We start from the raw sequence: 9239 nt of genomic DNA on the forward strand, positions 1-9239 counted from the left end.
TCTCAAGTCCGCATCTTGTACAGCAATTAACCACTAAGAAGAATATATGCAGTGTATTATTTGTTGAAACTGTACCTCCGATTTGATTTGAAACTGTCTCATTGCTATCTGTTTATCAATAAAATTTTGGAAAAAAAAAGAAGACTATCCATAAAAACTATAAAGCCAAGTGAAAAGACATGAGCAACAGCAGCATGTCAGAATGGAAGGAGGAAAAAGTATTACTGTAACTTACTGTCAACCACTGGTTATCTAGTAGTTCCTTAGCTGTAATTCTGTGAGCCGGATCTACTTTCAAAAGTTGTTTCAAAACACTTTTGGCTGCAAATAAGAGAAAAATCCTGAAAAATCTTTATTTCTCTTAACTACTAGTAGTACCACATGCATTATTGTTTCCTTAGGGCTAAGTCTGTAAAACATGAAGAGAAGGTGTCACGCACCACCAGTATGAATGCCTAATAGATAAGGTGTAAAGTTGAACTTTTAAACCTTAATTAGCTACTTAAATAGTGTATAGCAAAAATTATCTAATCATACAATTTCTTCTTTAGGTTTTACTCCATATGTTCTTGTTTTGTTGAGTTTCTGACTATGATCAATCATACTAAAGGTACTGCTACTTCCACACGCAGATGGTGCCTATTTCCAAAGTAAATTTTATGACTGTAGTGCTTGTGCTCTATTGTTTCAACATGATTGGTCTTTTTTTTGGGAGGGTGGGGGGTGGGGTGCTACGTGGTTGCTGGTCTGCCTGACGGACTAACACAACACACTGTGCAACAAAACCTACATTTAGTTATACTTCTGCACAGTTAGTAACACATGAGACAAGGTTGCCTAGTGACTAAGAGCTAACCTTAACTAGACAGGATGTTTATCTCAGGACTAAGTCAGCTTGTTTGCTTTAGTCACTGAGGCCTCATCCCACCTACACACATTTGATCAATTTCCTAGCTTCCGAGGCTTCCAATATATCCCCCTTTTATGTCTTGTCAGAGATGAGTGTTCTACTGCAGTTAGAGAAGCTGTATTTGGAGAAGTCTTTATAAAGGACCTTTTCATACTTAATGTCAGTCCAAAGATTATAGGTATTTGAATATAGGGTTATATTCCTGAATTCAACCTGACTGGTCTTGAAACTCCCCAGGGGATTGGTGGTACACACCTCTGGCTGTGTCTGGGTAGGTCATGAGGGCATGATCTTGGGTACTACATCTGGTTCCTGGCCCCTTTCTCTGGGCTGCTTCCTGCTCTGCTCCCTGGCCTCCATGAATGTAGCATCTTTGCTTTACCCCATATATGTGCTATGATGTTCCTGCCCTGGAGCCTCTCAACCATGGACAGAATCCCCTGAAACTAAAGAAAACCTTTTCTCCTCTAAGTTGTGGGTAGTGGGTATTGTGCTCCAACTACGGAAAAGCTGATCAGCACAAAGACTAAACAGATACTTCAAATGGTCTTATTACTGGCCAACCTCTTTATATTTGGTTTAGTAAATAACAATCAGTCCACACTTACCACCATCACTTATGGAATCCCAGACTGGATCTTCAAAATGCAGTTCTCCCTTCCTTATTAACTCAAAAAGCTTCTCTTCTGAGTTTGCCATAAAGGGTGGTTCTCCACATAATCTAGATAAAGGCAATGATTTTCTTTAAATGTTTAAAAGCTAATCAAAATAAGGGTATTAAAATTAAATTTCTACAATATTTGGAATAGTAATACTTTATATTTGAGTAAAGGATTGGAAGAGAAAAATACTTTTCTGCACGTAAGAATGGAAGCAATGGGGTTTCTTTAAGATCCATGACAGGCTTTGGTTTTTTGGTTTTTTTTTTAAAACCTGTAATTGAACTCAGGGCCTCATGTTTGCCAGGCAGGCACTGTGACTCTGAGCTATATCCCCACCCCCCCATTCTAGGTTCTTGTCTTAAAACAGAAATGATCTAGTAGAGGAAGTTTACATATACATTGAAACCTTTAGATCTGCAAATGACTCAAAGATCTTACAAGTGGGGAAACACTAAATTGAAATTGAGTTAAAATATAAGAAGGCAGTGAGTTCAAATCTACAAGTGGTGCAAAAGGACAAGACAATAACTTCAGATAAAACACAAAATACAAACCAGAGTTACAGTAACGCAAGAGTCACCAGAGGCTAATGGGAATTGTCAGACTCGAATGACTATGTGGGACTTTATTTATTTATTTTGCAGAACCAGGGATTGAACTTAAGCCCTTATGCTTGCCAGGTAAGCACTTATTCTACTGAGTATGGTAAAGTACTATACAAATGTAACTAATGAAAACAAAGAATAGCCCTAGAAATGTCTATATGCTCTGAGTGAAAGCCAAAAACCATTAAAGTGGCCACAACTGTTTAACAATGATATACAATATGAAGGTCAGGATAAGAAAAAATGAGATGATGATTTGATCCCTCAGTCTGAAAGGGTGAAAGCTGAGAACACATACAACCAGCATCTATAAAAGCATGCGTGGTGTGTATAAAGTGGGCCTGGTTGTGATTCTCTAATGAGAAGCTACACATATTTTAACAGAACACAGGCAAGCCCATGAAACTCCTCAACAAGTGATCCAAGCCCCAAAACACAAGCACATGCTTAAAAGTTGACTTCATTTCTGAGTATGAGCTCAACAAATGCTCAGCAATCATCATCACTGCTTAACACCCACAGCTGAGGGCAGCCCTGGTGACAACACCCAGATGCACCTACTGACAACCAGATGCAAACTGGAGCTACAATCATCACAGAGGCAGCTCTGGATGTCTACAACATTCAGAATACTTTCGTACTGTATTACTAAAAGATTAAAATGGCATCATTCCATTCTACTTCCCAAACTGCTCTCTATTTTCAGTATGATAACCTCCAAATATCTTAACATATTTTCATGCTGTTTGAAAACAGGAACTAATCAAATATTCCTAATTCAGCAACATTTTCTGACTAAGTTCAAATCTGATAAATAAATTTTATGATCATGATGATGATTCCCCAGGGAACAGGGCTAGTTCATCCTAGTAGGATGAAAGTAGGCTGAAAAACAAAGCTTTTCATTTAGCAATAGGGTCTTGTTTAGAGGTCAGTATTTATCAAATTTGTTAGGCAAACCCTGAAACACTTCCTATTTCTCCGGCTCATTCTGACATTTCCTTCTCTCATCTTGCTCCTATTGCCAATGTTTAGTTTAAAATTGCAATTTAAAAGGCCATAGAAAACAAAAAGCCAGAAAAATGGCCTTATGGACAATTACTATCTATTATAACAAGTGCAGCCGGCACAAGCGCAGCTCATTGCGCCTGTTATCAGCCAGCGATATGCGCATCTTCTGGCTTCCTAGCCGCCCTTGCATTGCCTCACGATGGTGCAGCTATAGCTTAAGGGCTATATTTTTAAAATTCCACTTTTTTCCTATCTTTTGCAATTTTATTTACACAAAATGTATCTAATGGTTGGTCAATCAGCGGTGTACAGAATTTTATGACAGCAATTTTCTCGCACATCCAGAAAGAAAGGACTCCAAGACATGAAAAATAGCTCTTTTAAAACTTTCCTATTATTTTCTGATACATTCATAGGAATCTAAATAGCAGAGGATAGTAGCCATAAAGAATATTTATCTGTTTTAATTTTACATTGGAAAGTATGTTATCATTGCCCAATTAAGTAGAAATGAATCCAACATAACAAACAGAAAAATAGCCCCCGAGAGAAAGTAATATGCTTGTACTCTTGGTGAAAGAAATTATCTACAACGCCACTGGCCTCGGACAGATTAATGAATACACATTGATTAGCTAAGTTAGGAGTCTACTGTAAAGAAAAGAAGAAGCTGTTATGATGATCTGGAGCCACAGTATGGAGCAGAAAAATTTTAATACTATCTTTAAGTGAAAGATTTTAAAGTAATTCACTTACTTAATATCAAATTCAAGCTAAGATGACATCAAACACCACATGAATTTTGCAATATTTCATTATACATATTATATTTCATGTGCATTGTCTAGAAAGCCATACAAGTATTAAAGTAAAACAATCATAATTATTTTAAGGATGGAAGCTCAGAACTTTTGTACTGTGATTTTGATCAATACAAAACAATGATCAAAAATATTATGACTGTCTATACTTCGTATTGTCTAAGCAATGAGGTGTGTTGACCAGTTGAGCTACAGCAACAATCATATCATCTAGTTTCTACTGACTGTGTATTCCATTTCACAGAACGGTGAAAATGTAAGTACTGTGATGTCAATATTTAGAAACCAATGAGATGAGGTAGTGCATAGTGAAATCTCTAATATAACCATGAAACCAATGTTGCAGCAACATAAAAATATTCATATTTATCAAGAGGCAGAACAATGGTCACTAACTTTTCAGAATACCTTTTAGACAAATCATTCAATTCAGTTGAACAAAAATATTGAACATAGAATATTCACTTACTAGTGTATCAAATACTAAGGGTATAAAGGTAAATAACCTAAGATACCAGTTTTTCAGAGTAAGGATATAAAATATAATTGTATAATATAAACTCATTTTACAATGCTATTGTTCACACATCAAACTGTGAACATATGCAGACTTTCCTGACTGAATATTCCCATTTTATTATTTTTATTTAAATACAACTGTTTTTTGTGCATTTTTATATTATGCCTTAAATTCTGCGTGAAATGTAGGAAGGCAAATATATAATAAATGTAATAACTCTGTTGAGGTAGGACTAGAGTTAGGGAAATAAAAAGATTTAATGTTTGAGTTGGGCCACCCAGGAGGGAGGTTTGTAGAGAAAAGAAGAAAACACACACATACACACACACACACACACACACACACACACACACACATGCACACCAATAGCATGAAATGCAGAGGATATCTGAGTAGTGAAGTGTGGAGTGGCCTAGGGTTGTCACAGAATAGGGCAGGGGTACAGATTGATGCACCCAAGGCTGGCAAGGCCCACTGGAGTCAGGACGTGAGAGGTTTGCTGAGATGTGCCATGCCAAGTTGCTCTCATAGCTTTCTGTAACAAGAAGTAATTATCAGAGATTTTCTAATCCGAGAAGTAGTATGATCAGATTTGTGATTTAGAAAGGCAATCCTGACAGTGGTATAATAAATGAACTGGGAAGGGTAACCAGAGCCAGGGAGAACAGTAAGAAAGGCCATGGAATATGTTGGAAAAGATTACACAGAAATGAAGAATAGGCAAGAACATTTGAAAGGAAAAACTACATAGGGCTTGAGATGTTACTGATCAGAAGAGTAAAAGAGAAGGAAAAACAAAAGTTAATATGGTTTTCAGTAGCATTAGCAGTAGAACTGGAAAGCAGAGAGCGCTCCCTAGGCCCTGGACAGCCTTTCTAGGTAGGGCCCACTCCCCACACATGCCCATGCGGGCAGCTGCAGGCCAGGTGGCAGAGCCTGATGAGCTTCAAGTGAATTTAATGGGAAAATACAAAAAGCTTTTAGATCATAACAAAGAATCAAGAAGGTGTTAAAGACAGTTTTCACTTTGCTCTGACCATACAGAGAATATTGTTGCATTTATAGATCAATGAAAAGCAAAGCTGAAAGCTATACATTTACAGTATTAAAAATACCTCAGGGATAAATCTGACAACTAATAACAGAGCTCTGGAATGACTTCTCAATTGGTTTTTGAATCACTTTTAAAAATATATTGCTTGGTTTTAATCTAAAGTCCATGTCCTGCCACTATGAAGAGACCATCCATTCATTTTCCACTCTACATTTAGCAGGCTACTTACAAAAGGTACATTATGACACCTATGCTCCAAATGTCACACTGCTGGCTGTAGTCGTGGGCGTTGATGACTTCAGGTGCTGCCAAATAAGCAGAAATAAAATAATATTAATAATACAATAAATGACTTTTAAATGCTTAAACACAAAGCATGAAAAATGTGCTGGTGTGTTGTAATTTATTCCCCCACAGGGAAAAGAGAGCCAGTAGCAGATGTTAAATGAATAATGTACAGGCCTTAACAATTGATGTCACTGTATCCTCACTCCTATCATTTAGCTTCTAATGGAACAATGGCATAAAACGTATAACTAAATGTACTACCTTTTATTCCTGTGAAATGGTTAAGAAATGATTTTTTGCCAAGATTGTGTAGTTATAGTAGAAGACAATATTTCAGTCCTTTCCCAAAATAGAATTGAATGTATGCCTTAAATAGAAATTTAAAGCAAGCCCAACTTGTAAAAATCTGAATTCTTTGGGAAACTAAGACAAATGGTTACATATCTCTTTAGCAAAATAATAATAATAATAATAATAATAATAATAATAGCACAACACTCTTATGAGAGTAGAAATTATTTTCCACATTTTCTAAATGAAAACTCTGAGACAAAGATAGTCTCTACAAGGCTACAGATCAAAAACACCAAGTCGCAGGATGGGACTAGGTCCCAAGTACTTCTGATTCTTCTACTCTGTGCTTCCTGCTTTCCAAAAGTATTCACAATAGGGTTCCCTGAAACAGCCTTCTCAAAGAGGCACCATTCTTTTAACTTTGTGGTAGCACATTTTAAAAAGATGATTTTTTTCACAATGGCTGACTTTTTAAAAAAGTCATATAAGATACTGTGGAAAATGCCTATTCTATAGCTAAGGATCAGATATCTTTCTTTATAAAGAAAGAATAAAATCATTATAAACAAAGTCTATGTATATATTTCAATAGAACTTTAAAATTTCCAAGTACTTTTACATAAATTTTTGTTTGTATGAATTTAATAATCCTATAAGCTGGGTGTACAGGCATTTGACTCCCTCTGACAGTAAAAAAACTAAGCTTGATACACATTAAGTGACTTGCCTAAAGTCACAAAGCTACAGGAAGCCTTCTGTGAAAAAAGCATGCATTTATCTTTTAAAAACATTTTAATTTGCTTCACGTGTACACACATGCACACACACCCCTTTTATAATATGAAATTTCATTTTCTCATTTTCTCTTTTTTTTTCCTATTTTTCATTTCCTAATTTTTGTACCTACTATTAAAGGAATAAAAAGACAACAAAAAGTGAAAAGGTAAGCACAAGAAAAAACTTAGTGGGCTGGGGAGATGGCTCAGTAGAATAAGCACTTCCCTGGCAAGCACAAGGGCCTAAGTTTAAAAAAAAAAAAAAAAGGCCTGAGTTCAATCCCCAGTCCCCCGCACCCCGCAAAAAAGACTTAGTTACGTTCATGGCCATACCACCCTGAATGTTCCTGATCTTGGAAGGTAAGCAAGGTCAGGCCTGGTTAGTACTTGGATGGGAGAAAAGACTTAGTTATAATGAACAACAACTTAGACATTTATCCCCAAGTGACTGAAAATTTACTAACATTTTCCTTTAAACAACTCTTATACTTGTATTCTTTAACTCCACTTAAGAGTCTTTAAGTATCGAATCATTAAAGTGCAAGGTGCCTTGTGGCTGAGTGTCCCTCACAGGGCAAATTCTGTGACTACAGTCGATGACGGTTTGCCATGCGGATGCATCACACAGCCGGGGGCAGAAAGTCCCCGTCCTCACTTTTGCTGAGTGTTCTTCATTATCAGGGGCATTTCCACTTGCACTGTCATCCTACCCCTCAGGGAGGCAGAAGCCAGAATAACTGTGCCAAGGAGACATTTAGGAAGTCAGCAAAGCTCCACAAACCATCTGTCTTCTCTCTTGTTCGCTCACTTGTTATCAGTGTAGACAACTAATAAGCAGGCATAAAACTCAGGATGCTTGGATATATTTTCCCCATGTAACTACAGACCAGATGTCTTTTGCCAAAAAGAGGATATGAACAGAATCTAAAATAGCCTTTTCCCAAATAAGATAACACGATTTAAAAATTTATCCATCAAGTAGGGGGAAAAAACCCAACAACAATGAACTAGGTGTATTCCTCAGCAATAAAAATTAATACATTACTGATATAACAACATGCATAAAGCCTCAAAATCATTATGCAGGACAGAAAAAGAACACAGACACAAAAGAACATATACCATATGATTCAATTTATATAACCTTCCAGACAAGCAAAACTGAGTTGTAACAGGAATCATCAGAGGTTACTAGGATGCGTACATGGAATTGACTTAAAGGGACAAAAAGGAATTTCCCATACTGATAGAAATGCACTTTATTTTCACTGGGTTGTTGATCATCTGAGTGTATAAATTTATCAAACCCATTGAGCATTACATTTAAGATGTGTACATTGATTGTATATATATTATACTTATATAAAGCCCTGTGGTGATAGATGACTTTAGCAACTACCTCTTAAAGATGAATGGAAGCAGTCTAGGAAAACTAGCACACATTCATTTCCATACAAAACATCCAATCACCTGAAACCATTCTAAATTCACTTCTAATTAATTATTGGATTTAAAAAACTAAAACTAAAATTACAGTGTAGTAAGAGATGAGCCAGAATTAGAATACTGTAGGCAAAGAAAAGTCAAAGAAGGGCTCATAGATAAACACATAGATAAGCTCATAGATAAGATAGGCTCATAGATAAGCCTTCTGTTGTGTTCGGAACATGACTGAAAATTCAGCTGGTTATTGAAAGGGCTGTTAAAGTGTCTTAACAATTAACCAATTTGATTTGCTAGCATTATTATAAGAACTCAAATTGAGTAATAAGGACCACACACTGTTAAACCTTATACATACATTTTTTTTCTCATTTAATTCTTTTTTTCAGTTTTCATTTTTTTGTTTGTATATTTTCCCCTTAATTTTATTGAGAAACAAATAGCAATTAGTTTCAAAACAAATGGGTAGAACAGTTTCAATAATTAACACATTGCATACATTCTTCCTAGTGGTTAATTGCTGTACAAGATGCGGACATGATATCCTATTTACAAACACTATTAGAATAAATCCCTCTATTAATTAAGAGAATGTAACTATATGTTTATCCTAACCATTTTGAATACACAGATACAAAATGGACATTCATCTGTATCCCCTTTTTTGGTTAAGTTCTGTTATTTGAATATTGTAGGCATGTAAACTCAGGAAAATATTCTAAAAGAATCCAGTAGTCCATAATAGTATTGGGTCTTTTGCTTCACTGGCAATGTCAGAAATTGTTGACCTGAGTCCCCTACAGCTCAACATAACACCATGGCTTTACTTCTTATACTTTGTTTTTATACTTTTCT

General features: G+C 36.0%; 1 protein-coding gene across 1 annotated transcript in view; it reads right to left on the minus strand.

Moving 5' to 3' along the window:
* Stk33 (serine/threonine kinase 33) overlaps positions 1-9239 on the minus strand; it is a 122807-nt gene that overhangs the window by 82159 nt on the left and 31409 nt on the right. Inside the window, exons 6-8 of the mRNA XM_023707600.1 lie at positions 5813-5888; positions 1519-1631; positions 236-321 (exon numbers count right to left, since the gene is read on the minus strand). Of these exons, the coding sequence (XP_023563368.1) occupies positions 236-321; positions 1519-1631; positions 5813-5888 (275 nt within the window). The remainder of the gene's footprint in view (positions 1-235; positions 322-1518; positions 1632-5812; positions 5889-9239) is intronic.

This window comes from Octodon degus, unplaced genomic scaffold (assembly GCF_000260255.1).
Source record: "Octodon degus isolate 3935 unplaced genomic scaffold, OctDeg1.0 scaffold00302, whole genome shotgun sequence".
NCBI lineage: Eukaryota > Metazoa > Chordata > Mammalia > Rodentia > Octodontidae > Octodon > Octodon degus.